The sequence below is a fragment of the Eurosta solidaginis genome, chromosome 5 (genome assembly GCF_040869045.1).
Source record: "Eurosta solidaginis isolate ZX-2024a chromosome 5, ASM4086904v1, whole genome shotgun sequence".
NCBI lineage: Eukaryota > Metazoa > Arthropoda > Insecta > Diptera > Tephritidae > Eurosta > Eurosta solidaginis.
Window position 1 is genome coordinate 1168515 of NC_090323.1, and position 27929 is coordinate 1196443.

Genomic DNA, 27929 nt, shown 5'->3' on the forward strand with positions numbered 1-27929 from the left:
AAAAACTCACGAAGAGCAGGGAAAAACCAACAGGGCGACACTATTTTCAGAAAAGAAAACGCCATAAGTCAGCTCATTATCTACTTATTTATTATCATATTTATATATATTTATACTTTGAAATACAGAAAAACGCTTTTTTGTTTATGGCTCGATCTTTTCAAAGAAGTTATTTTAGTCCAATACCCAGCCCGGTGCTGTAAAGTGTAATTAATCATAACATACTTACGTATGAGCATACTTATTCTATTAGAAACAATATATTGAAACGATATTAGGAAGGTGAATCTGATCGTTTTCAAAAACAATCTTTTACTATTTCAGTAGAAATATCAATAAATTAAGATAACCTGTTCCAGTAAGACTGTCTTAAAGTATTTACGTTCATCCTACGTTAACGATAGGCATTCATTTTTTATGTATATTCCACATTTTGGTTGGTACAGAACCAATCGTACAAATTCCTAAAGAACTAACTTTTAGCAATCAAATCGAGCACCCCCCACCATCGCTAGTGGAACATTTGTATGCTGCATTGCACCTTTGTTTAGGCATTTTGAGAAGGTTTTTTGATTTTAATAGACAGGTTGACAAAGTTCACATTAAATTCAGCACTATACAACAACATTTTTGAAGAGATTGATCCATAATCAAAAACAAGTAAAGGTGTCTAAGTTCGGGTGTAACCGAACATTATATACTCAACGTGAGCTTCAATTGTACATTTCATTTCAGATAAATTACTTTTCTACATAACACGTGGCACCGCCCGTTTAAAAGAAAAATGTCTCCCATTTCCTCTTACAATAAAATTTGATAAGTGAAATATCATTGGTTCAAAACTATTTTTTGCTAAGTTATAGCTTATTATTCTAGTCTACGACCCTTTTAAACTTGTTTTATATCTAAGTTGGCGTGGTCTTTAACCGATTTCGTCCATTTTTTCTAGAACTATTTTTTGCTACAGGGAAAATTTGTGTACCCAATTTTATTAAGATCCGTTAATTTTTCTTCGATTTATGGCTCCCGAAACATAGAAAATTGCTTAGTCATAAACGGGGCGGTGTCACGCCCATTTTTTCTAAATTTGAATTTTTTCCTATTTATTGTTATAAATCCACATAGGAAATGAAATACCATTGATATAAAGCTCTTTTTTGCAAAGATATAGCTTATTTTATTTGTCCACGACCCTTTTAAAAATCTTTTATATAAAAGTGGGCGTGGTCGTTAACCGATTTCGTAAATTTTTCTTCAAAGCATTCCTTATAGTAAAGGCAACCTCTCTGCCGAATTTTATTACGATACGTTCAACGATTTTTGACACATGATTAATAATATTTGTAAAATGGATTTTATCACAAGTGGGCGGTACCACGCCGATTTTAAAAATTTTTTTCAAATTTTTATCAAGATCAATATCAATATTATCAATCCACATGTCAAATTTTAACATTCTAGGTGTATTATTTACTAAATAATCACGTTTTTTGTGTTTTCCAGAATGGTATATATATAAAAAGTGGGCGTGGTTATCATCCGAATTCGCTCGTTTTCAATACCAATCTATTCTGGGTCCAGGTAAGCTCGTGTACCAAATTTGGTGAAGATATCTTTCATATTTACTCAAGTTATCGTGTTAACGAACAGAAGGACGGACGGACATGGCTAAATCAAATTTTTTTTCGATACTGATGATTTTGATATATGGAAGTCTATATCTATCTCGATTCCTTTATACCTATACAACCAACCGTTATCCAATCAAAGTCAATATACTCTGTGTGCAAAGCACGCTGAGTATAAAGAGAGCATCGATATTGGCATTCGAACATCACAATCTAGCTAATTCTAATATATTTTATGCGTAGTCTCTCTTCTTTTCTTATTTGCATTCTCTTTCAAGCTTATTAAGGATTGAGCGCTTATTCGAAAAAATAAGCTGATGTAATGCGACATAAGGAATCCTATGCACCTTGATATCAGAATTGGTCCAGCGATTTTCAGCTCGAACATAACCGTAAAATACACTAAAGCGCCAGTGATTTTTTTCGAGTTTTCAGGATAGGACCGAACCAAGACCCATTTTGTCAGATCCGCAAACCTTTTATTTTTGCGTAGTTGTGTTACTTATCGCTTTTAATTTGTTTCGAAGATCTGCAATCCAAATAGGAAAATAAGGCCAGCATTTCAATTTTTTTAAGTTTTCATACACAATAAATAACCAACAATTATTAGCGTGAAACCACATCTGAACTTCGAGACACATTATCTATTGTAACGAATTTAGTGAAACTCCACTCACTAACGTTCGTATCGCTAAATTGCTGAATAAATAACACCAATATTCAATTATGCAAAATGGTCTTTATTAGACTACTTTCACAATAACACTTCTACTTCTCAACAGATAGCGTGCTTAAATCAAACTGATTACTGCTTACTCAGCTTTAACTCCTTTTATACTCTGTAATGTCTCGTCCGCATACTTCTAGGCGTTTCTGTTTCTAGAATTTACTACTCGTTTACCAGCTATAAATTTCTCAGCTATAACTACAGAAGCTTCTCGCATAGCCCATGCGCGTGTATATGTGAGTGATACTTCCACAGATGATTGCCTAGTTTTGGGAGTATCTCAGATATATACATGTGTTGGTGCGTTGCTCTCCGCTGCTTGTATGGACATATGTATAGACATAATGATTGATTTGTTGATGTGCATACAAGTCACTGCTTAGTATTGGCTTAGAGATGATAGTATCCCTTAGTGTTGCTAATATTCGTCACACTATGTTTTGGGAGCTAACTTCAAAAAACTGGGAAGTTACTTTTTTGCTTATGGATCAATTTATATAAAAACTTGGTCTGGCCCAATACCCAGACGAGTGTAGTACAGTGTGATTAACATTTTTCTCATATCTCAAACACAAGTTCGCAAAACAAACGTTGATAGCGCACTCTACTAAAATGTCAATTTTACTTATGTGATTTCGCGAATTTTCAAAATTGAAATATTTCAAAACCTCAAAGCCATCTAAAGCAGTATCAGAATAAAATGGAATCAAAATGTCCTCTTCAAATGTGTTTCAATTCGTAAAAAATTGAAAATAATTGTTTGAGCAAGCGATATCGCAATTTTTGCGAACTATTTTCAGTTATTTATAAAAAAAAAAGTGTATTTTTTTATGCGCACGACACAGCACTTACCGCAAAGTTACGCAAACGCTGCATTAAAAGCAATAAAAGAGAATAAATTGTGAGTGGTTATTAGGCCTCCAAGTTGTATTAATGATTTTTTTGTTTTTAAGAATTAAAGCAATGAAAGATTTTATTTAATTGAAGATTATTTATTTTGCATAAATTCCCGCCTCGTTTTAAACAACAAAAAATTATTAACGTTGACAAAAATACTTACGCCTCATTAAAATGAACTGCTTCAACTTGTAAACTACTTCAAATTACATTTTCATATTTTTTTTTAAATTTAAAAATGCCATAGTTTTTTTCACTTACCATAGCGCCATCCTCTTTGCCTGGCCGCAGTCCGGATGCACACATGTACGTACTAGCAATGGTTTTAATTTTTTCGATACCACTAAACTTGGGTTTTAAAAGCAACTGAAAATTTGTAAAATAAATTGATACATATATATATACTATATGAATCTTTTAAAGACATCCGTTAAAAGGGGAATAAGTAGGTTTAAGTTTTTTTTTCGTGTATCGCCTTTATATGAATACGTTTGTAGATTTCAGGTTTATTCACGCCTACATATGTATGTAAATATAATTTTTCTGTTTGAGATATTTGTAAATTTCATATATGTAATACACTCCTATATTGCTGCTACCAGCTAGGTACACTCAAAAACATCAGAGTACCGATATGTTGCTATTAAAATGTTTTTGTTTTTGTATTCAATAATTGAATGTACCTAAAAATAAATTTTTTTTGTCACACCTATGCTGCTACAATTACAAACATTTTGTAGGCTCTCTTGTTTTGATTTCGAATTCAAAACTCATTGCAAGCATTTTCTATTAGCAATATAGGAGTATTGTGCCAATTTCACACAGATGCTTAATGAAATAATTATTCAAGTTTTCTACATTAAAGCCCCAATCGAACTCAATCTTCCATACAAAATACAAATTCTTAATTATCTCATTATTGCTTTATTGAATGCCTAATCGAGTGAAAGATCCAGTCGGCTTTGCTTGGTGCTTCGATTTCTATTGTCAATGTAACAAATAACAATCAAAAATAAATTATTTTCAATAATTTACATTTGCTGCAAAAGATAATATGACTTTTTCGAAAATAGGCACATATTTGGTTAGGTGCAAATCTATGGATAGTTCCGCATGCATTTTATTTTGATTGTATTTATAGTTAAGAAGGAAATGGCTGCTTTCCATTTTAGCTATTTTTTGTAAAAACGAAATATTTTTTTTTTGGGCAGCTGACAGATGTTCGCTTAATGAAGCGAAAGGTCCTGTCTAAAAAGGTAAACTTCTTTACTTCATTAAATAGAATTGTAATTCGATTAAGTTTCTGTGTGAAAACCGTATTACATACTATTAAATACTTTTTTATTTTTATGCAGTAATTTTTATAGAAAAATTGATTTTAATAGCCAATCGCTTACCTTATCAAAATCACAAATAATCTCATTTAACAGTCGTAAGCATTCAAGGCCTTGTTTATTGACATCGGTCTCATCATAAAATTCCTTGTAATTTGGTATTGAAGCAAACATCACAGCAACGCACGAATAGCTCTCGTGATACAATTCAGTCGAACGTTCTTGATAAAGAAAATGCGTGGCCACATGAGCTGGCAAAATGTTTTCTAAAAGAATCTAAATTTGTGTATAAAATTAAATATGAACATTCCACGGATGCATCTTAAAGCTGCTTTACACGAGTCGATGCTCTGGATCACCTTTTATTGTTCAGCTATCAAATACCCCGCCATTTGGTCAAGAAATCAAAAACAGCCTTTTTTATTGTTTACTTATTTTTAGGGCCATTATTTCTTAGTCCTGCTTGAAAATACCGTGTGTTAGATTTTCTTTCTTATAAAAAATAAAACTATGCGCCTTTCGCTTGGAAAAAAACCCAAAACTCTCTTCTTGAAAAAAATTGTCAAAAATAAATCACGGTGTGCCTGAACCAACATTAAATTCGAAGCCATAGCACATTAAATTTTTTTTTGTTTATTTGAATCCGAACATTACTTGCAGTAGTGTTTGGTTCTTTTTGTTTTGAATTTCTGTTGAATAAAAGAAAAATATCACATGAAGAGGTCATCAATTCTCTCCATATGAAAACATTTTTATATTATTTAGACTGCCTTATGCCCAGTTTCTACGTCACTCAAACTGCCGTCAAGCAGCCCGAAAATCACCCGAGTTTGGGAACACAACAGCCAAGGTATATCTAGCGAATTTTAGCTTCGTTAACAGAAGCTCTCGACATATACATTACCCGAGTCCGGGTAAGTGCAATGGAAGGAAATGAGATAGATGATAAGTTGTCTGAGGAGCTGGCACGTATGTGATCGGCGGAATCGGTGTGCTACTCTCATCATAGTCTCGCCATTTGGATTTTCATACGGCACTGCCCGCGGTATTCTTCCACTTTTTCTGAGGTTTTTTCACGTTGAAATTTTGAGTTCCCCCATGGCTGCGTCTAGGGGTATGCCTACTTTGACGCTGGCTATGCCCTTCACTCTTCTGCTGCAACCCATGATATCGAACCCCGTTAATGTAAATTTCTATACTTTCTGTTATCGCAGCTAAAAGACGCTTGCATGGCCCTACTAGCTTTGGGCTGGTGTACGACGTAGCTAGCTCTTTTATTGTTGCGTAGCTGCTAGGGAAGATAGATAGACCTTGCCAGTTATGTTCCCAACTTCAGGTGATTTTCAAAAATTGCCAAATCTTGGGGATGCCTGCTTGAAGCACACTACAATGTGAAGAAAGCGGTCAAACTGCATTATTAAAAAAAGTTCTAGAATTTTTTAGAAATTTTTGAAAACGTTTTTGAGATTTCTTTTTGTTAATACTTTTAGTTAAACAATTCATGGAAATCCTTTCATCAATAATCGAAAATAAAAAAAGAATAATTGATGAACTTTTAAATTACCACTGCTATTTTCGTGTTCGCAGCTGTACCTAAGTATGTGTTTGTATTTCTATGCATGTATTGTATATCAAATTTAGTATATTTACCTTATTGATTCCACGCATTGTTTCCACTTCCTCTTGTTCCACTTTTAATTTCGCCTTCCATAAAAAATCTGTACGAGCTACATATTCACCCTGACGATCCAATGTGTGTAACACCGCTACTACCAATAATAACAGCAGGAATCCCTTAAACTCTATTGGAAAACTTAAACAAATATACATGAAAATTCAAAGTGAACATACATACATACATAAATATGCAATTAACTTACTTGCTTTGCTGATATAGATTATAAACTATATAGAGGTCACTAAAGCCCAGCACAATTATTTGACAAACGAGTGCTATAATCATGGCGAGCAGTTTAAGAATGAATCCAGATCGCAGAAAAGCGGAAATTGCTGCCAAACTTATAGCACAGCAGTAGAGATAAATTGGTGCGTTCTCAATTTGATCTAAATTATATAAAGGAACTTGTAAATCAGTAAAAATGACATCGGGCACAAATGACGCATTTGATGTAGATGCGGAGGATGAGTTTGTTAAGTTACTTTCAGATTTTATTGACTCAATTAAATCGATATTCACATCGGTTGCGAAATTTATCTAAGTAAAAAATATTTGGTTAATAATTAATTATTTACTATGTGAATTGAAGAAAAGAATTACCACACTGAAAACGGCACATGCTGATATTAATATATTCACTATAATGAATATAGCAAGTCGAAGATATCGACTACTGGCCACTACCTGTCCGGGTCCATTACGATCTGTGCTTGAAGTATTCATTTCAGGAACTTGTATATTGCTTAGGTATAGAAATAGGCCAAGTGAAATTAAGGTGGCTGCTAGTGAACCAACTAATGCAATATTTCTGAAAATATTGTGACGAATATTAGTGACACTAAGTGATACTCGCATCACTAGTCTGATGCTAAGTAAATGAAGCCACAACAACAATAAAGCAGGCAGTCACTTGCATCTACATAAACGAATCAATCATTATGTCTACACATATGTACGTAAACGCAGCGGAGAAGAGACGCACAAACACATGCATATATCTGAGATACTCCTGAAAGTATGCAATCATTTGTGCAAGTATCACTCACATATACACGCGCATGGGCTTTGCGAGAAGCTATAAAATCTGTAGTTATAGCTGGTGAACGAGTAAATTCTAGAAATAGAAGCGCCTAGAAGTATGGAACGAGGAAATCGAACAGTATAAAAAGCAGCAACAGTTGAGGCACATTAATCAGTTTGATTTAAGCAAGCTATCAGTTGCGAAGTATACGTGTTATTGTGAAGTTTTTTAATAAAGGCCATTTTGCATTATTGAATAGCTGAGTTATTTATTCAACATTTTAGTGATTGCACTAGATTCGTTACAATTGGTGTGAGAAGAGGAATTGTTGAATGAATTCCGAAGATTGCGAATACAACTTGGACGTGGCAAAGTTGAGTGAATTGAGGATCCAGCAACTGAAGAAGGGGTTGGAAAGCCGTGGACTGAATGCAACCGGCAATAAGATCGAACTTCATGGACGGCTACGAGAGGTATTGGAGTTGGAAGGAATTAATGTTGACGAGTATGTCTTTTATCCTGATGTGGAAGAATCAACAACAAAAATTGATGAGAAAATCGAAAAATCGCAGACAGTTACCAGCACAGACTTGAACATGATATTGGCTGCAATATCTGATCAAACATTGACAATGGCATCCCAACTGGAATCCCAAGAGATACGCATAACATCCAAGATGGAAACTCAACTGGAAGAACAAAAGACAAATATAACATCTCAACTGACAGAACAGAAGACAAGTATAGCACCCCAACTGGAATCACAGGAGACACGTATAACATCCAAGATGGAAGCACAAGGAACGTGTATTTCAGAAATGTCGACACAGATTACATCTAAGATTGAAGCACAAGAGGCACGAATATCCGAAATGTCGGCGCAAATTTCAGCACAGATATCATCGCAGATCTCTGCTCAACTGGAAGAGCAAGAAGGACGTATTTCCTCGAAGTTGGAGGCGCTAGATACAAAAATTTTACAACTCGAAGACAAAATTGATACCAAGATTGAAACATTGAGAGGTCGTATACAGGAGTTGCAACTAAATCGTCCAGCAGTTTCAGCGAGTAATCCAAAGGTAAAGACACCATCCTTTGACGGTTCTGTTCCTTTCCAGGTCTTTAAGCTTCAATTTGAGAAAACGTCAGCAGTGAACAACTGGAATGCGGAAGATAAAATTGCTGCACTGTTCATGGCATTGAAAGGGCCTGCAGCTGAGATTTTACAGAGGGCGAACGGTACTGAGCATAGGAGACAGATATACCAAATGCAGTTACTGAACCGCTTCCAGAGGCCTGGTGAAACATTGCAAGAGTTTGCGTCGGATGTTGAAAGCCTGGCACATTTAGAGAATGCGGATGCACCCGTGGAATACACCGAAAGGATAAAAATCCAGAGCTTTATAAATGGCATACGGGACGTGGAAACGAAGCGAGCGACATACGCAAACCCAAAACCTACATTCACAGAAACGGTATCACATGCTCTGATTCAGGAAACAGATCGCTTCTGTGTAAGCCAGCGTTCAGAGCACGCCGTGTGGAGGTAGAAAGGCCAGACTGGGTGAACACAATGTTGGAGGCGCTGAAAGGATCGCAAAAGCGGAGTAAAAGAGTTATCAAATGCGGGAAGCCCGGTCACATTGCACGTAATTGCGACCTTGATCCTAGTGGTTTCAACAGCATGGGTGTCTTAATAACAAAGCTGGAGGGGATGAGCAAGAGCGAGTAACATGTAGAAATCGAGAGCTAGCTCCAGCTATTGAATGCCCTTTGATATCTGTGTCGCAAATTGGAAGAAAATCAAGCAGTCTTTCCTTATCAGTCATTCCTTAATCCGATCTGACTTGTTCAACAGGAGAGTGAAACCGTTACCTGGAGCAAGGTTGCGTACGGTCACTGGCGAGTACAACCAAGTCCAGGGAGAAGTGATATGTGAAGTCTTAATTGGAAAGCTCACAGTTCTACACAACTTCGTTGTGGCGGAGATCGTTGATGAAGTCATATTGGGTGTGGACTTCTTGGTTGACCATGACATCAAGATCGATATGCAGAGAAGGGTGATGCGGTATGAGAACGAGGATGTGCCACTTAACTTCAGTTTGGAAAAAGGGCTCAGCAGTAACCAAGTGCTGGTGAAAGAGATTCGACAAAAACCACAAAAGTCAAAGGCAGCAGATCGGGCAAGGGTTGATGGAACGAATGGGCCAAATAAATCAAAACCGCAGGTACCTGCGAGAAAAATACTGGCATTGACAAACCCTAATGGCCGCACTAAAACGACTGAAAGAATTTTCCAGAAAGAATGCAAGGGTGGTTTCAAGCCAGTGCGCACTACTGTTGTGAAACGTCAAGACGATACTGATGATGCAAAGCCAATCCGTCAAGCGCAAGCTCTATGAAGTAGTTTATTGGCCAAATAACAGAGTGTGAGGGAACGGCCCAGGGTAATGAGTAGATAGATGAAACACAGGTACGACAAGAAAAATAATTCGGAAGGTTTCCGGGACGGAGATTTGGCACTGCTATACAACCCTCACCGGCGGAAAGGTGTTCCATACAAATTTTGGTGCAGTTGGGAAGGCCCGTGCAGAGTTGTGAAGAGGATCAGTGATGTCATCTACCGCATACAAACAATGGGGAAACCACGAAATGGAAGGGTGGTTCATTTGGAGAGGCTAGCAGCGGTTAGATCGAGAGATTTGTCTGATCGGGACGATCAGACTTAGGTGGAGGGCAGTGTGACGAATATTAGTGACACTAAGTGATACTCACATCACTAGTCTGATGCTATGTAAATGAAGCCACAACAACAATAAAACAGGCAGTCACTTGTATCTACATAAACAAATCAATCATTATGTCTACACATATGTACGTACACGCAGCGGAGAAGAGACCCACAAGCACATGCATATATCTGAGATACTCCCGAAATTATGCAATCATTTGTGCAAGTATCACTCACATACACGCGCATGGGCTTTGCGAGAAGCTATAAAATCGTGCATCTGTAGTTATAGCTGGTGAACGAGTAAACTCTAGAAATAGAAGCGCCTAGAAGTATGGAAAAAGGAAATCGAACAGTATAAAAAGCAGCAACAGTTGAGGCAGAATAATCAGTTTGATTTTTAAGCAAGCTATCAGTTGCGAAGTATAAGTGTTATTGTGAAGTACTTTAATAAAGACCATTTTGCATTATTGAATTGTGGAGTTATTTATTCAACAGTTTAGTGATTCGAACGTTAGTAGAAGGTTGCAAATAAGAGGAATTGCACTAAATTCGTTACAATATGTATAAACCATCATACATATTTAGGTACGTCTTTAATGCTGTAAAGAAGTTTTTTTTTTACTGAATCCAACTTACTTTTCAATAACTACTAGTTGAATGATGGCAATGGAAAGGAAAAGCACAAACGCACATATCAAATCGAAACGGAAATGCGTATCTGGTTGGGCGCGGTACATGGTTTCGCGCGGCGTATTGCGATACCACATTGTGAACGGCTTCAACTCTGTGGGTGGTCCCAAGAAATTGAAATTGAAACATTTACGCTCCGGTGGTAGTAGATTGGATTCAATCATAGCGATGCTCTGCAAAATGAAAATGCAATAAAAAAATTATCAAGCAAATGTTGAGATATAAATATGTTTGTACATTAGGGTGGTTACAAGGTATATGGTGCATTTTAATTTTTGTTCTATCTTTCGGGGCACCCTCCTTAAATATGCTAATAGATCAGAAAATGATTATTGCAAAGTTTCAGGCCAATCCGATAATGTTAACACGTGCCTCATTGAGGTCAAAGTTAGGAAAAATAGCGATTTTTCAGAAATAATTTTAGTGTTTAGGGATATCCACTATGACCTGATATGATAAATGCTAAATACTGCTAAAATAACCGTTTTATAAAATATTATTCAGATCAAAATCAATAAAAATAAAATTACCTATCGAATGGTGTACGAGTCAAGTTCCTGGCATAAATGGTTTCACTTTTACTGACGAAATACAACAAATTTTTTCTGAAAAATCGCTGTTTTTCCTAACTTTGACCTCAATGAGGCACATGTTAACATTATCGGATTGGCCTGAAACTTTGCAATAATTATTTTCTGATCTATTAGCATATTTATGGAGGGTGCCCCAGCGGAAAATCTAAAATTGATTTCTTGTGGCCACCCTAGTGTACATATATGTAGGCACATAGGAGAAGAACAGACTATCAGGTCAATTTCGATTGCCATTCCGATAAAAATAACATCGGGATGATGTGGAAGCAAAGAGGATAAATATAATAAGAGTCGTCACTCGTTATTTTTTAGGCATTTACTCGATGTAAACTATGAGGTAGTCGCTACTTTTTTTTTTTTGGCGAGATGTTTATAAATGTCTTCTATACATTTTCATGGGGTATTTGTGTTTATTTTTCCGACTGTATTTAATTAATTATTTAATTCTCTTTCCAAAAAACACGTTTGCATAAAGTGACAACACCACATGGATAAATGGAAGGCAATTCAAAAATGTCCCTCATAAAACAAAAGTAGCGACTACCTCACAGTTTACATCGAGTAAATGCCTAAAAAATAACGAGTAACGGCTCTTATTATATTTATCCTCTTTGGTGGAAGCAGATAAAATATGTTTTCTTGATGACGCTGTCGCACTTTATTAGCTATTTAGGGCCAAACTATGTATAATACGTTTTAAAAAGGTACTTTTTCTCCTTTGAAACAAAGTTCGTATATTATCGGAGTAGTAACTAACTTCAGTGACTCTGGCAGCAGGTTTAACGTTTAGACTCTGCTTTTAAAACCTGTTAATGAACTGGAGCGTTTCCGTAAGAGTTGAGAGTGATGCGAACCGAAAAACACCCACCGGCTGACGGCTAACAAAAATGTTTGTTTTAAAAAATGGCGATAACGCCAACAGTAATAATAAGCAGTCGTTTTCTATTTAATGTATGACGCCATGCCACTTTGCATCGCAGTCACTCGCATTCACAGTCACCACCATATAATACCAAAAAATTCATTAAGGCATTCGTGTTTACAGTCACTCACTGAATTATCTTATATGATATGAATTTTCGTTCACACGAGAAAAAATAACTCGCTGCGTTGTACATAGTTCGCCCCTAAATTTCAAAAGTGTAAAATTTAAAGCAGATAGCTGCACTTAACATTTTGCAGGAAGATGAATTTGAGAATGGTAAGAAAATTGATAAATGTAAATGGGGGGCTGCTGCCGTGGTGGGGTGGCAGCCTGCTCCGCCTACCACAGCGAAGATCCTGGGCTCAAGCCCCGGGCAGAGGAACATCGAAAATTTAAAAAAAAATTGTTTATAAATGGGTGAGCAGTAGTAAAAGAGAGAAGAAAGTTACACGACCACACCTATTTCGGGTACGATACGTCTTTGAAGGCTGGGGTAGACATAGCAGCTATATCTCATGCTATCCGGGGTGTTCTTGTACGGTATACATAGTAACTTTGATTTGAACGATTTTTATACAGTACCATGTACATACATATATGTATATGTATGTGCATCTATATACATGTAAATTGAAGAAGTTGATGTTCGAAGCAAAAAAATACAAACATACTAGCACAAGATTACCCATTGTACATATATGTATGTATGTATGTACATTGGAGTGGCCCTTATTTGAAAGGTGTTCGAAACCTTGGTGGAGAAATATGATAATAGTTCTAACATTGACCTCGAAGCATGCCATTGATACCACCACCGCCGAGATAAATTTTTGTATTTTCTGCAATATTAAACATCTCAAATGAACAATATTGAAAAAAAGAAATTCAACGGCTTCTGATTTACGGCTTGAAAATCATTTTAAGTTTTCTTCTCCTAAATTTTTATTCTTAGTTATGGAGTTAAAAACCCACAAAGTTTCATCTATTTGCCATTGATAAATGACTCCACCTCTCTGCATTTTTTAAATATAGCTAAAGCTAAGAGTAAACACATCGTCAACTCAAAAACATTAAACAGAAATAAAAATCTTTGGGAATTTCTTCACCACTCCTCTCATTTAATTCTAAACAATGTTCGAAAAAGGGAAAACCAGTTAAGGGTGAAAAGTAGGTATTATAAATTTGAATAAAAGCGAGTTTTCACTGCCATTTCCAAGTAATTTTTTCACTTGATAAATTAAAATGTTTACGAAAAAAAAACATTCACTTGTAAAAATGTCTGCTAGAATACATTAACATTCTACCATAATACTCTTTATTTTAAGTCAAACGGTATATAAATAAGCAAAACATAGGTCCCTTAGTAAATTTGATTCAAAACCATCTGTTGTGTTTAATACTTCGTTAAGACTGTTTATTTGATGCTCTGATGATATTATATATACATGTTTTACTTTACAGAGTAACGGAATGTATACTTATGAGTAATTGATAAGGGGAAATAATAGATAACTGAGAATCTCTTATACAAATATGAGAACACAGAGATGTGTGTATGTACATATGCATGAAGAATATGTAAAGAATGTAACAACATATCATCACTCTCTCCCCTCAAAATTTACTGATTCTTGTTCTGCTTTTTTTTTTTTTGTTTGCTATGTATCATTATTTCAGTGCTCTTAAAATTAAATGTGAAACATTATGAAAATGAAGAAAATGAAGAGTTTAATATTTGTGTACATGATGTAAATGAAATGATTTAAGAAATAAATATTTGTATTGTTCTGTTTTTTCATAAACGCTCTGGTTTTTTGCGCTGTCGCTGCGAACGTCGCAACTGAGGGTTTTGCTCTGCGTCAGTGGCTGGTGTCTGCTGAACTTCGGCCACATCTTTATTGGCCGATGTTGTTGCCAATCCTTTCGGCTCCGTGGTTTCTTTAGCATTTGAAATATGAGATGAGTTGTCGCATTGGTGTGCTAATGTTGGTTGGTTTTCGAGTAGTGTATTTTCATTTGACGTTACTGTTTTGCTTGTTATCTGTCTTTCGTCTGAAGTTGTTGCTTGCTCTCTGAGCCCTACTCCCGATTTTCTCACCTGATCTGTATGCCTTGTCCAAACGCGACCATCGTCAAGTCTCACGTTGTAGTGCGCATCGCCTTTGCACGATTCGATTACTCCGAACTGCCACTTGTTTTTTGAGAGGTAATCTCGTACTGCAACTCTATCACCATTCGACATTCTCTTTTGTGTCGACCTCATAACTTTATGGTATTTCTGGGGTTATTATGCGGTAATAGTAAGTCTAATCTCGATTGAATTTGTCTCCCTAGCCTCATCATCGACGGTGATTTGCTCGTTACTGGATGACTGGTACGCCTATAAGCTAGTAATATTTTTGATAATTCCGCCTTGAGTGAATGTGCAGTGCATTTCGCTGCAATGAGCTTGTTTTTGATTGTCTGCACATAACGTTCAGCTTGACCATTTGTAGCTGGGTGGTATGGTGCACCTTGTTTGTGGATAATTCCATTTTCCTTCAAAAAATTTTGGAACTCGTTAGAATTAAATTGCCGCCCGTGGTCACTCACCAGAATTTTCGGAATTCCGAATTGCGAAAATATTTCACGACATTTTTCTATCGTAGTTTCTGTGGTCATATTGGGAGTCACATGTACCTCTGACCACTTGCTGTAGGCGTCGATTAGTACGAATAAATATTTACCCATTATTGGACCGGCATAATCTACATGGACCCGCTCGAATGCTTTAGTAGGCGTTTTCCAACTGTGTGAGTTTGGCTCCTTTTTGGGGTTAGGTCTTGTAATTTGACACGATACACATTTCTGTACTAGCTCCTCGATATCTTTGTCTAATTGGTTCCACCAAACATAAGCTCTGGCTAGACTTTTCATTCGAACTATGCCGAAATGTGCTGTATGCAATTCATCAAGTACCCTTTGTCTAAGGCTCTTAGGAATATAGACACGCATTCCACGTAATAAACATCCATTATGTAGTGTAAATTCGTGCTGGTCGATACCAAAACGATCTTTAGGTTCACAGACTCGGCCATACTTCAAAACTTCTACTAACGATTTAATTGCTTTGTCCAACTTTGTTTCTTGTTGCAGGTCAGTAACTGTTATTGGTAATTCCTGTAACAATTCTTCTTCAACCATATAAACCTCCTCTATGGAATTGCGCTCATCCATAATTGGCAAGCTTGACAGTGCATCCGCGTTACCATTGTCTTTTGAGCGCTTGCACTTAATGACATAATCATACTGTTCGAGAAATAATGCGTAATGTTGCATGCGAGTTGCTGAGTGGATAGGTATCCCTTTACTTGGTGAAAATATTTGAGAGATTGCCCTGTTATCTGTAACGAGAATAAACTTTCTACCGTACAGGTATTGGTAAAACTTACGTATGCCAAATATTATTGCGTAGGCCTCTTTGTCCAGCTGTGAGTAGCGTTGTTGTACCTTGCTTAAAGTCTGTGAAGCAAACTGAATCGGCCTCTCAGAACCATCATCATATACGTGACTTAGTAATGCACCGACTCCAATGGGGCTAGCATCAACTGCTAAGGTTACAGGTAACTTTGAGTCATAGTGTGTTAGTATAACATCCGATTGCATATGTTTCTTTATAGCATTAAACGCTCTTAAGCACTTGCTATCGAAAACGAATTTCACATTGTTTTGCAGTAGCTGGTTAATCGGGTACACTATGTCGCTCAAATTTTTCACAAATCTGCCGTAATAGTTAACGAGGCCCATAAAAGCTCTGACCTCCTCTCGATTCGTAGGCACTTTCATGCTTTGAATCGCCTGAATCTTACTTTTCATTCTCCGAATGCCCTCTTTACTTATTATATATCCACAGTATTCTATGCTCTCCTTGAAGAACTCAGACTTTTCAAGATTAACCCGCATGTTGCAGCGATCCAGTCTACTTAGTACTTCTTCAACGCGCTGTATGTGCGTACCATCATCGGGTGCCGTAATTTTAATATCATCTAAAAATACGGATACACCGGGTATATCGCCTAGTAGTTGTTCCATCAGTCGCTGCCATTTTGCAGGAGCGCTAGCAATTCCGTACATCATTCTCGTTGGTTCATATAACCCCTTGTGCGTGCTCAATGTTAATAGATGCCGATCTTCCGGATGAATTTCCAATTGTAAATATGCTGTGGACAAGTCGATTTTCGAAAACTTTTTGCCTCCAGCCATCTTGCTAAATAGTTCCTCAACTGTCGGTAATGGATGTTCGTCAACGAAGAGTACTGGATTGAGGGTTACCTTATAATCCCCGCATATTCGAATGTTGCCGCCTTTCTTACGTACAACGACAATAGGTGTAGCCCATTCGCTGGTTTCCACTTTCTTCAGCAGCCCTTCGGCGACTTGCTCGTCTAATTGTCGCTCTACTGCTTCGAGTAAAGGAAAAGGTACTCATCGATGTTTAACAAATTTTGGTATAGTATTGAGTTTTACATATAATCGAGCTTGCAAGTCACGTATTTTCCCCGTAGTTTTGGAAAACAAGTTCGGATATCTCTTAATAAAATTATCTATCTTGCACAAGTTCTTGTTGTCTTCAATTTGATTAACACGCGACATGCTGTGTGATTCACTACCCAGAATCTCATTCCAATCGAATTTTATTTCACGGAGCCATTCCCTGCCCAAAAGTGGCTTGCGATTTGATCGCACTATATACAATTTCAGTGTTTTCTCATTCATCTTATTCGCAACACTTACCCAGAGATAACCCAAGCATTCCAATGGTGTGCCACAATAGCTCACCAGCTGTATTTTAGTCTCTTTCACCTGCGATTTTGCGAAATGCCTTTTGGCATCTTCCAAATTGATACTCGAAACTGTGGACCCCGTGTCCACTTCAAATAATATTGGTACATTGTTCACTGACAATTTGCATTCGATTTTTCTTGCTATGCTATGGACTTCACCGTGCATATCTACTTGAAATAGTTCTTCGACCAACTGTACGTTGTCTTCCTCATCAATTTGGTTCACGCGCTTTTTCTGTGATTTCTGTTTTAAGCACATTTTCTTTACGTGACCCTTTTTGTTGCAAAACTGACAGGTGAACTCTTTGTATTTGCATTTGTCTGCGAGATGTGTGGAATTGCTACACCGAAAACATTTTTTATTATCACCCTTCTGTTTCTCTTTCTTTTCTTTCTTCTCTATTTTGTTCTTATAACCTACTTTATTCACACTTTCTCTGTCATTTCCACCTTGCAATTCTACACCCCCTTTTTCTGCCAATTCGTATGCTGTAGCCATAGTGATCGCTTCACTAACGCTTAACGACTTCTTTTTTAGTAAATTACTCTGAATGTTCTTGTCTAGCAAACCAAATACGAATTGATTTCGCAAAGCCTTTTCTAGGTGCAATCCAAAGTTACAGCTTACCGCCAATCGTCGTAGTGACACAGCAAATTCGGAACATGTTTCGCCTGCTTTCTGCTTGCGCATGTTAAACCGAAAATTTTCCAAGATCTCATTTGGAGTGGGGTCGAAGTGCTCGTGCAATGCGGCTGCTATTCGCTCGTATGTCATCTCCTCCGGCCTCAACGGCATGACTTTATTGCACAATAAATTGTATGTAGCTGATCCCATAAAATGAAGGAGCAGTTTTGCATGTTTCTCCGTCTCGCAATCGTATAAATCCAATGCGGTTTTGAAACGTTCAGCCCAACGTGACCATGATGTTTTATTTGCATCGAAAGGCTCGAAATTAAAAGATGGAGCAGCAGCCATTGCCTTTAGTTACGTGAGTCGTTTTAGCTCTCGTCGCCAATATGTTGTGTTTAATACTTCGTTAAGACTGTTTATTTGATGCTCTGATGATATTATATATACATGTTTTACTTTACAGAGTAACGGAATGTATACTTATGAGTAATTGATAAGGGGAAATAATAGATAACTGAGAATCTCTTATACAAATATGAGAACACAGAGATGTGTGTATGTACATATGCATGAAGAATATGTAAAGAATGTAACAACATATCATCACTCTCTCCCCTCAAAATTTACTGATTCTTGTTCTGCTTTTTTTTTTTTTTGTTTGCTATGTATCATTATTTCAGTGCTCTTAAAATTAAATGTGAAACATTATGAAAATGAAGAAAATGAAGAGTTTAATATTTGTGTACATGATGTAAATGAAATGATTTAAGAAATAAATATTTGTATTGTTCTGTTTTTTCATAAACGCTCTGGTTTTTTGCGCTGTCGCTGCGAACGTCGCAACTGAGGGTTTTGCTCTGCGTCAGTGGCTGGTGTCTGCTGAACTTCGGCCACATCTTTATTGGCCGATGTTGTTGCCAATCCTTTCGGCTCCGTGGTTTCTTTAGCATTTGAAATATGAGATGAGTTGTCGCATTGGTGTGCTAATGTTGGTTGGTTTTCGAGTAGTGTATTTTCATTTGACGTTACTGTTTTGCTTGTTATCTGTCTTTCGTCTGAAGTTGTTGCTTGCTCTCTGAGCCCTACTCCCGATTTTCTCACCTGATCTGTATGCCTTGTCCAAACGCGACCATCGTCAAGTCTCACGTTGTAGTGCGCATCGCCTTTGCACGATTCGATTACTCCGAACTGCCACTTGTTTTTTGAGAGGTAATCTCGTACTGCAACTCTATCACCATTCGACATTCTCTTTTGTGTCGACCTCATAACTTTATGGTATTTCTGGGGTTATTATGCGGTAATAGTAAGTCTAATCTCGATTGAATTTGTCTCCCTAGCCTCATCATCGACGGTGATTTGCTCGTTACTGGATGACTGGTACGCCTATAAGCTAGTAATATTTTTGATAATTCCGCCTTGAGTGAATGTGCAGTGCATTTCGCTGCAATGAGCTTGTTTTTGATTGTCTGCACATAACGTTCAGCTTGACCATTTGTAGCTGGGTGGTATGGTGCACCTTGTTTGTGGATAATTCCATTTTCCTTCAAAAAATTTTGGAACTCGTTGGAATTAAATTGCCGCCCGTGGTCACTCACCAGAATTTTCGGAATTCCGAATTGCGAAAATATTTCACGACATTTTTCTATCGTAGTTTCTGTGGTCATATTGGGAGTCACATGTACCTCTGGCCACTTGCTGTAGGCGTCGATTAGTACGAATAAATATTTACCCATTATTGGACCGGCATAATCTACATGGACCCGCTCAAATGCTTTAGTAGGCGTTTTCCAACTGTGTGAGTTTGGCTCCTTTTTGGGGTTAGGTCTTGTAATTTGACACGATACACATTTCTGTACTAGCTCCTCGATATCTTTGTCTAATTGGTTCCACCAAACATAAGCTCTGGCTAGACTTTTCATTCGAACTATGCCGAAATGTGCTGTATGCAATTCATCAAGTACCCTTTGTCTAAGGCTCTTAGGAATATAGACACGCATTCCACGTAATAAACATCCATTATGTAGTGTAAATTCGTGCTGGTCGATACCAAAACGATCTTTAGGTTCACAGACTCGGCCATACTTCAAACCTTCTACTAACGATTTAATTGCTTTGTACAACTTTGTTTCTTGTTGCAGGTCAGTAACTGTTATTGGTAATTCCTGTAACAATTCTTCTTCAACCATATAAACCTCCTCTATGGAATTGCGCTCATCCATAATTGGCAAGCTTGACAGTGCATCCGCGTTACCATTGTCTTTTGAGCGCTTGCACTTAATGACATAATCATACTGTTCGAGAAATAATGCGTAATGTTGCATGCGAGTTGCTGAGTGGATAGGTATCCCTTTACTTGGTGAAAATATTTGAGAGATTGCCCTGTTATCTGTAACGAGAATAAACTTTCTACCGTACAGGAATTGGTAAAACTTACGTATGCCAAATATTATTGCGTAGGCCTCTTTGTCCAGCTGTGAGTAGCGTTGTTGTACCTTGCTTAAAGTCTGTGAAGCAAACTGAATCGGCCTCTCAGAACCATCATCATATACGTGACTTAGTAATGCACCGACTCCAATGGGGCTAGCATCAACTGCTAAGGTTACAGGTAACTTTGAGTCATAGTGTGTTAGTATAACATCCGATTGCATATGTTTCTTTATAGCATTAAACGCTCTTAAGCACTTGCTATCGAAAACGAATTTCACATTGTTTTGCAGTAGCTGGTTAATCGGGTACACTATGTCGCTCAAATTTTTCACAAATCTGCCGTAATAGTTAACGAGGCCCATAAAAGCTCTGACCTCCTCTCGATTCGTAGGCACTTTCATGTTTTGAATCGCCTGAATCTTACTTTTCATTCTCCGAATGCCCTCTTTACTTATTATATATCCACAGTATTCTATGCTCTCCTTGAAGAACTCAGACTTTTCAAGATTAACCCGCATGTTGCAGCGATCCAGTCTACTTAGTACTTCTTCAACGCGCTGTATGTGCGTACCATCATCGGGTGCCGTAATTTTAATATCATCTAAAAATACGGATACACCGGATATATCGCCTAGTAGTTGTTCCATCAGTCGCTGCCATTTTGCAGGAGCGCTAGCAATTCCGTACATCATTCTCGTTGGTTCATATAACCCCTTGTGCGTGCTCAATGTTAATAGATGCCGATCTTCCGGATGAATTTCCAATTGTAAATATGCTGTGGACAAGTCGATTTTCGAAAACTTTTTGCCTCCAGCCATCTTGCTAAATAGTTCCTCAACTGTCGGTAATGGATGTTCGTCAACGAGGAGTACTGGATTGAGGGTTACCTTATAATCCCCGCATATTCGAATGTTGCCGCCTTTCTTACGTACAACGACAATAGGTGTAGCCCATTCGCTGGTTTCCACTTTCTTCAGCAGCCCTTCGGCGACTTGCTCGTCTAATTGTCGCTCTACTGCTTCGAGTAAAGGAAAAGGTACTCATCGATGTTTAACAAATTTTGGTATAGTATTGGGTTTTACATATAATCGAGCTTGCAAGTCACGTATTTTCCCCGTAGTTTTGGCAAACAAGTTCGGATATCTCTTAATAAAATTATCTATCTTGCACAAGTTCTTGTTGTCTTCAATTTGATTAACACGCGACATGCTGTGTGATTCACTACCCAGAATCTCATTCCAATCGAATTTTATTTCACGGAGCCATTCCCTGCCCAAAAGTGGCTTGCGATTTGATCGCACTATATACAATTTCAGTGTTTTCTCATTCATCTTATTCGCAACACTTACCCAGAGATAACCCAAGCATTCCAATGGTGTGCCACAATAGCTCACCAGCTGTATTTTAGTCTCTTTCACCTGCGATTTTGCGAAATGCCTTTTGGCATCTTCCAAATTGATACTCGAAACTGTGGACCCCGTGTCCACTTCAAATAATATTGGTACATTGTTCACTGACAATTTGCATTCGATTTTTCTTGCTATGCTATGGACTTCACCGTGCATATCTACTTGAAATAGTTCTTCGACCAACTGTACGTTGTCTTCCTCATCAATTTGGTTCACGCGCTTTTTCTGTGATTTCTGTTTTAAGCACATTTTCTTTACGTGACCCTTTTTGTTGCAAAAATGACAGGTGAACTCTTTGTATTTGCATTTGTCTGCGAGATGTGTGGAATTGCCACACCGAAAACATTTTTTATTATCACCCTTCTGTTTCTCTTTCTTTTCTTTCTTCTCTATTTTGTTTTTATAACCTACTTTATTCACACTTTCTCTGTCATTTCCACCTTGCAATTCTACACCCCCTTTTTCTGCCAATTCGTATGCTGTAGCCATAGTGATCGCTTCACTAACGCTTAACGACTTCTTTTTTAGTAAATTACTCTGAATGTTCTTGTCTAGCAAACCAAATACGAATTGATTTCGCAAAGCCTTTTCTAGGTGCAATCCAAAGTTACAGCTTACCGCCAATCGTCGTAGTGACACAGCAAATTCGGAACATGTTTCGCCTGCTTTCTGCTTGCGCATGTTAAACCGAAAATTTTCCAAGATCTCATTTGGAGTGGGGTCGAAGTGCTCGTGCAATGCGGCTGCTATTCGCTCGTATGTCATCTCCTCCGGCCTCAACGGCATGACTTTATTGCACAATAAATTGTATGTAGCTGATCCCATAAAATGAAGGAGCAGTTTTGCATGTTTCTCCGTCTCGCAATCGTATAAATCCAATGCGGTTTTGAAACGTTCAGCCCAACGTGACCATGATGTTTTATTTGCATCGAAAGGCTCGAAATTAAAAAATGGAGCAGCAGCCATTGCCTTTAGTTACGTGAGTCGTTTTAGCTCTCGTCGCCAATATGTTGTGTTTAATACTTCGTTAAGACTGTTTATTTGATGCTCTGATGATATTATATATTCATGTTTTACTTTACAGAGTAACGGAATGTATACTTATGAGTAATTGATAAGGGGAAATAATAGATAACTGAGAATCTCTTATACAAATATGAGAACACAGAGATGTGTGTATGTACATATGCATGAAGAATATGTAAAGAATGTAACAACATATCACCATCCAAAAATGGCGAAAAGAAGAAAGCTCAGACAGATTTTGGCGTATGACGAAAGAAGAGTTGTAGGCACTCGAACTGCCGCCAGAAAAATGCTTTGCTGAATAGAAGAAGACACCTCCAGCGGATTTGTGTTATCGCACAGCCATCCTCTTATGCTCCTCTATTGATGTTGCTGTGGCATTTATTTATTACTTAATTTCTCAATTTTAAACAAATTTGTCACAATTATCAAACTTTTAAACTTCTTTTATAAAAATAAAATTGCGTAACAAAATGTTATTTGGCAAAACAGCTGACTTCGAAAATTCGAAATTGCTATTTCTCAACTATTTTTCTCCCTCAAAAGAATTAAGAAGAAAATTCCGAGAGATTATTTAGAATTGAGCTGATTAATTTTGCTCCACACTGCAGAGTGGGACTCTAATGTACAAGAACATTCTGACTTCTTGAGTGACTCCCATGCTGAGCTAGAGTTTGAGTGAAATTCAATTACTTGCCAATTAAAGTTGGAAACTTCACTGCAAGTAAATTTGATTTGTGATAGTGATACTTAATTATATAGTTACATACATATGCACGTATGTATATGTGTATTATTGGCGTGTGTGTAGTTTCAAAAAGTTGACCAAAATACCACTTACCGCCAAACCAATGTTTTTTACCAATTTCGATTCTGCTATGTTCGCAAATGGTTTATCAGCACCCCAGCATTCTACGTATTTTGTCATTTTAGACGATGGACGATTGCGGGTAACATGGCCTGAAATAAAAGTTTTGTAGCAGTGAATGTAAAAGGAAATATTTAAACACACTTTTTTCCAAAACTAAAATGTTCTTGAGTGCTGTGAATTTTATTAAAATTACTATGCTTAAAGTTATATATGAAACTTAATAAACATAAAAACGTTTTCACAGAAGTTGTAAGCTTTTAAAATATATTACTTTAGAAGAGCTTTAGAAAAGCAGACAGATTTTGGTGTATTGTAACATTTTTCGTTCTATTACTCACCAGCATGACTGCGAAAACTCTCACCGCTGTGAATGGACAGTTTGCGAGCGTCCGTGAAGGCTCCAGAGGATCGCCTTCTGTCCGCAAATGAAATAATACCTGTTAAAGCAGACATCATTGTATTGACTTCAAACAAATTCAATTGATAATATAATTTTAGCTACCTTGAACCGAAAGTTTACGTTTTATTTTTTCTGGCCCCTCACTGACAGATAAATTGTTAATTGTTGACGGCATCAATGCCATTGAATTCGTTGACGCTATGCTATTTAAGTTCTCGGCACCAATTGAATTGTTATTGCATCCTGAATTACCAGCAGTGCCACCATTACAAATACTTGCATTCATTACATCCTCATTTGGCAATGGCAACGACTTACGGCGCACTTCCTCGACTGTGTTAGAATCAGCGCTTTCACGATGCTTATTTATTAGTAATAAATTATGCGTTGGTGGTATTTTATCGTCTTCATCCTCTTCCGATAGCTCTTTGATAGAATCAGTTATCACAGGATCTTGACTGTTGTTGGACGATGGTGATAACTTTCCGCGATCAAGTGAGAACACTCCTCCGCTTATACCACTTAAGGCACCAGTAGAGAGGGCATCTTCTTGGTTTGGTGTCTTCTGTCCATTAGTCAATGATGTATTAATGTTTGAGATACTGGTCGGCGTTGGGTTGGGTAAAAGGCGTTCGGTAACATCACAATCGTTTGACGGGGTCTCTGAAGAAGTTGTGGTCTCGATAACTTGTGGCACAGCGTGTGGGTAGGTTGTTTTCTGTCAGACATGGAAAAAGTCAGAAAAGCATAATACAAATATTTGCGATGAACACAAATGATACGATGGTTATTTTATTTCGAAGGTTAAAAGGAACGCGCTATCACTGAATTTTTTCGAAAACGCTCTATTCGTGGAATTCAGTTTAAAATTGGACTTTCTTCGGGCCAATTCCGATCAACCACTCACATAGCGAAGTAGAAGGTGGCGTTTATACCTATACAGTTTATGTTATACATGCTCATGCTTACATACCTTTGGAGGTACAATTAGATATGTTTCGACTTTGTGGTCTGCTAAATAATTGTCTCGGCTGGCACCATCTCCCTCTTCCACTTCAAATTTCTCACCGAGGAATTGCAGAGTTTGCTTAGTGATGTGAACACGACTGTAAGAAATCATATATAACGATTTGCTTTGAATACCTCAATGGAATAAATTTCACATTCAGAAATGCATTTAATTGCAGTTTTAGATTCAAGCATATCACAAACTTAGATTTTCTTGTATGTTTAAAGGCATTAAGCAAAAAAAAAAAACAATAATTTTTACTCTTTTGTGTAATTTTCACCAAATGACTGAAAGATTCGTGGGAATGGTTTTGATGTGGCCTAAATTTTGACTTTCTTGCCGTTTCAGGAGATATCAAGAAAACACGAGTTCTTTATTTGACATACTAATTTTTGAATAGGAACATAGGCGAAACTACAAACTGCCGGAACCACGCCTCCAGTACAAGATTAAGTTTCAGTTCGTCCTAGCTCCAAATTCTGGCTAAGGTAAATGAAATATGATAGTATATATTTTTCCTTTATCAATCTTTTCATGTACAATTGTAAAAAAGTGAGCGGTGTGAATCTGTAAGATAGTGGGAAGAGGAGAGTGTAGGTAGGTAGAGGAAAATAAGAGCAATGGACAGAGAGGCTGCCTGAGGTAGAGGAAGAGAAGAGGAAAAGAATAGGAAGCGTAACGGGGAAATGAAAAGGATGAGTGATGGAGTGAGAGGGAGGAAAGAAAGATGAGTGTGAGAGGAAGGTTACTTTTTCAACTATAAGATATAATTTTCGGACAACGAGTTCTAGGTCTGGCAGTACATATGTATTTATTTATTTATTTATTAGTCTACAATTTAAAAATTTATACAGACTAAAATATTAAATTTACTTAAAATATGTAGTATATACGATATAAATAACATATTTATTCTACAAATTTATAAGAAGGATAGATTGTTGTGCATCAATTCTTATACGTATGCCCACGCAGGCAGCCGTCGTGAGGATCTCTGAAGGACGAGAATTGCTCAGAAAGGAGCTGTGTGCCCATTAGGGAGCCGACGTGAAGCGCTCATAAAGAAGGCAATGCGAAATGCTCATGAGGGAGCTGTTTGCCCAGTAGGGGGCTCTCGTGAGATGTAATGTATGTTGTAGATGTCGCAGTGACCAGTACGGTTTTTGAAATATATTTATTAGGCGTATGATCTTATCACACTTTTATGTGCTTTGATTTGCCTGTGCTTGCATTAGATAAGCATTTTCTAATTTAGGTTAAATAGTATACTTTTCTTTATTAAGAAAGGCGAAATTGATATAGTGCTTGTTGAAATCCAGACACAAAGAACGAAAAGCTTCGTGCATTTCAAAATTAGATCTGCATGTACTCAGGAAGAGTGGTTGAAAATGTCTTGATGGCCTGACATAAGTAAATTCTTCCTTTTCAAATACATCCTATGATATGGATGGATGGAGTATTACGTAAAATGTTGCTCTTACGCTTAGTAGTACCTCTAAATAAAAACATCGAACAATATGAGTATGTATGTATATGAAGATTCGCGCCGTGCTTTAGTACATATAAATACGGATATATGTACATGTGTACAATGCATTTATTAGTTGCAAGTATTCAAAAATAGTCCTGAATATTTTATTCCTAAATACATACATATTTATGAATTGGTGCTTATACATATATATTTACTCGTTAGTCTATATTAAAAAACGTACTTTCGGATATTTTTGCAGTAAAAGAAAACCTAAAACTGTTTAATAAGGCTTCGTGACGCGTGATAGATGCATGTGAATTAGGGCATTCCAGCATTATTCGACTACATCTCTTGCAGGATAGACCAATATGCGCCAGCTTTTGCTCCTGTTGCCACATTCACCATGCATATTCCATGAAGAATGAAAATGGAGTGGGCTTTAATAGGCCACAAGAGGCTGGATGGGAGTGTTGGGGGTGAAGTATTTCGCCACGAGTTCAGCGAAATTTGGGTAAATGGGATGCTATCCGACGCTGAAACTATAAAGAATTTAATACGAACTCAGATAGTCAGGCGGTTATCAAAGCGCTAAGCTCTGCCACTGTAAAGTCGTGGGCTGCGAGAGATTACTTAATTTCACTGGCGGTGGCATTTAACGACTATTTGATAAAAAAAAATATCTGGGTGCCAGGAAATTAGAAAAAGCTTAGGCCTCTTACTCATCTAAAATTAAGACTGCATATGTTTATTTGGGTTATTACCGTCAGCTGCTTAGAAGATATTTGGGGTATGGATATTGATCATAGAAGCTGTAATTGCATACTCGAAACAACGGAAAGGAGCTAAAATATAGCATTATATTGATAAGTCTCGAAGCGTGGCCTAGTGAAAATGTTTGGGCGATAGTAAAACAAAAATTCATAGCAAATAAAATTTGGTGGGTCAACTTGAATTGGTCAAATACTACAATCGTAATATCACAAAATACTTGCATGTTTACGTGCCGTTATCAGCTTACGTTGTTTTTGTTGTATATTTTACATAAAGCCGAATTTCTATAAGCACCCACGTACATACAAACATACATAGAAGTAAGGATATGTATGTTTTTTATTACTTAACTTACCCAGCAACACCGCCGCTTTCCATATGATTTGCCAGTGTAACATCATCACTCCAAACATCAAATTGCCACTTACGTAATCCAAGGACACCACAAAGAACATTGCCCGTATGAATGCCAATACGCATATCAACATTAATTCCAGTTGCCTCACGCACATGCCTGCAATGATTATAAAAGTGCCCGTTAGCCAATGGGATTACCATAGCCGCTTAATTAATTAATGTGTTTGGAGTTATAAATCAAATTTTCATATTAAAAATATGGCTGGTAATACCCATTATCGATAAATATATTTCTATAACTCTTAAAACAAATAAAAATGTGTGTTTTTATAAAAAATATAAACCAAGGAATGTATAAAAAGGAATAGCTAAAAATGGCAATTTGAGGAAGTTACACTACTGACTCTAAAAGCAATCATACATATACATATATGAATGAAAGAAGAAGGCGTTAACTTTATGTCAATGTCGATAATAGCTGTGTTTTTTTTTTACATCCATAAA

At 37.1% G+C, this 27929-nt stretch overlaps 1 protein-coding gene and 1 long non-coding RNA gene across 6 annotated transcripts in view; one reads left to right on the plus strand and one right to left on the minus strand.

Moving 5' to 3' along the window:
- Ac76E (adenylate cyclase type 2 Ac76E) overlaps window positions 1-27929 on the minus strand; it is a 79097-nt gene that overhangs the window by 3046 nt on the left and 48122 nt on the right. For 4 of the 5 annotated variants that reach the window (XM_067788228.1, XM_067788227.1, XM_067788229.1 and 1 more), the window contains 12 exons: window positions 27424-27582; window positions 24788-24920; window positions 23917-24532; window positions 23753-23851; window positions 23385-23503; window positions 10656-10882; window positions 6865-7072; window positions 6467-6801; window positions 6237-6399; window positions 4650-4862; window positions 3514-3618; window positions 3208-3225 (listed from right to left, as the gene is read on the minus strand). In XM_067788228.1, coding sequence (XP_067644329.1) covers window positions 3208-3225; window positions 3514-3618; window positions 4650-4862; window positions 6237-6399; window positions 6467-6801; window positions 6865-7072; window positions 10656-10882; window positions 23385-23503; window positions 23753-23851; window positions 23917-24532; window positions 24788-24920; window positions 27424-27582 — 2395 coding nt within the window. The remainder of the gene's footprint in view (window positions 1-3207; window positions 3226-3513; window positions 3619-4649; window positions 4863-6236; window positions 6400-6466; window positions 6802-6864; window positions 7073-10655; window positions 10883-23384; window positions 23504-23752; window positions 23852-23916; window positions 24533-24787; window positions 24921-27423; window positions 27583-27929) is intronic. The other variant, XM_067788231.1, reaches the window with a different exon arrangement.
- LOC137252476 (uncharacterized) lies at window positions 1508-27743 on the plus strand. Its single transcript, XR_010953568.1, has 3 exons — window positions 1508-1581; window positions 25172-25311; window positions 27428-27743. It is a non-coding gene; the product is annotated as an uncharacterized lncRNA (long non-coding RNA).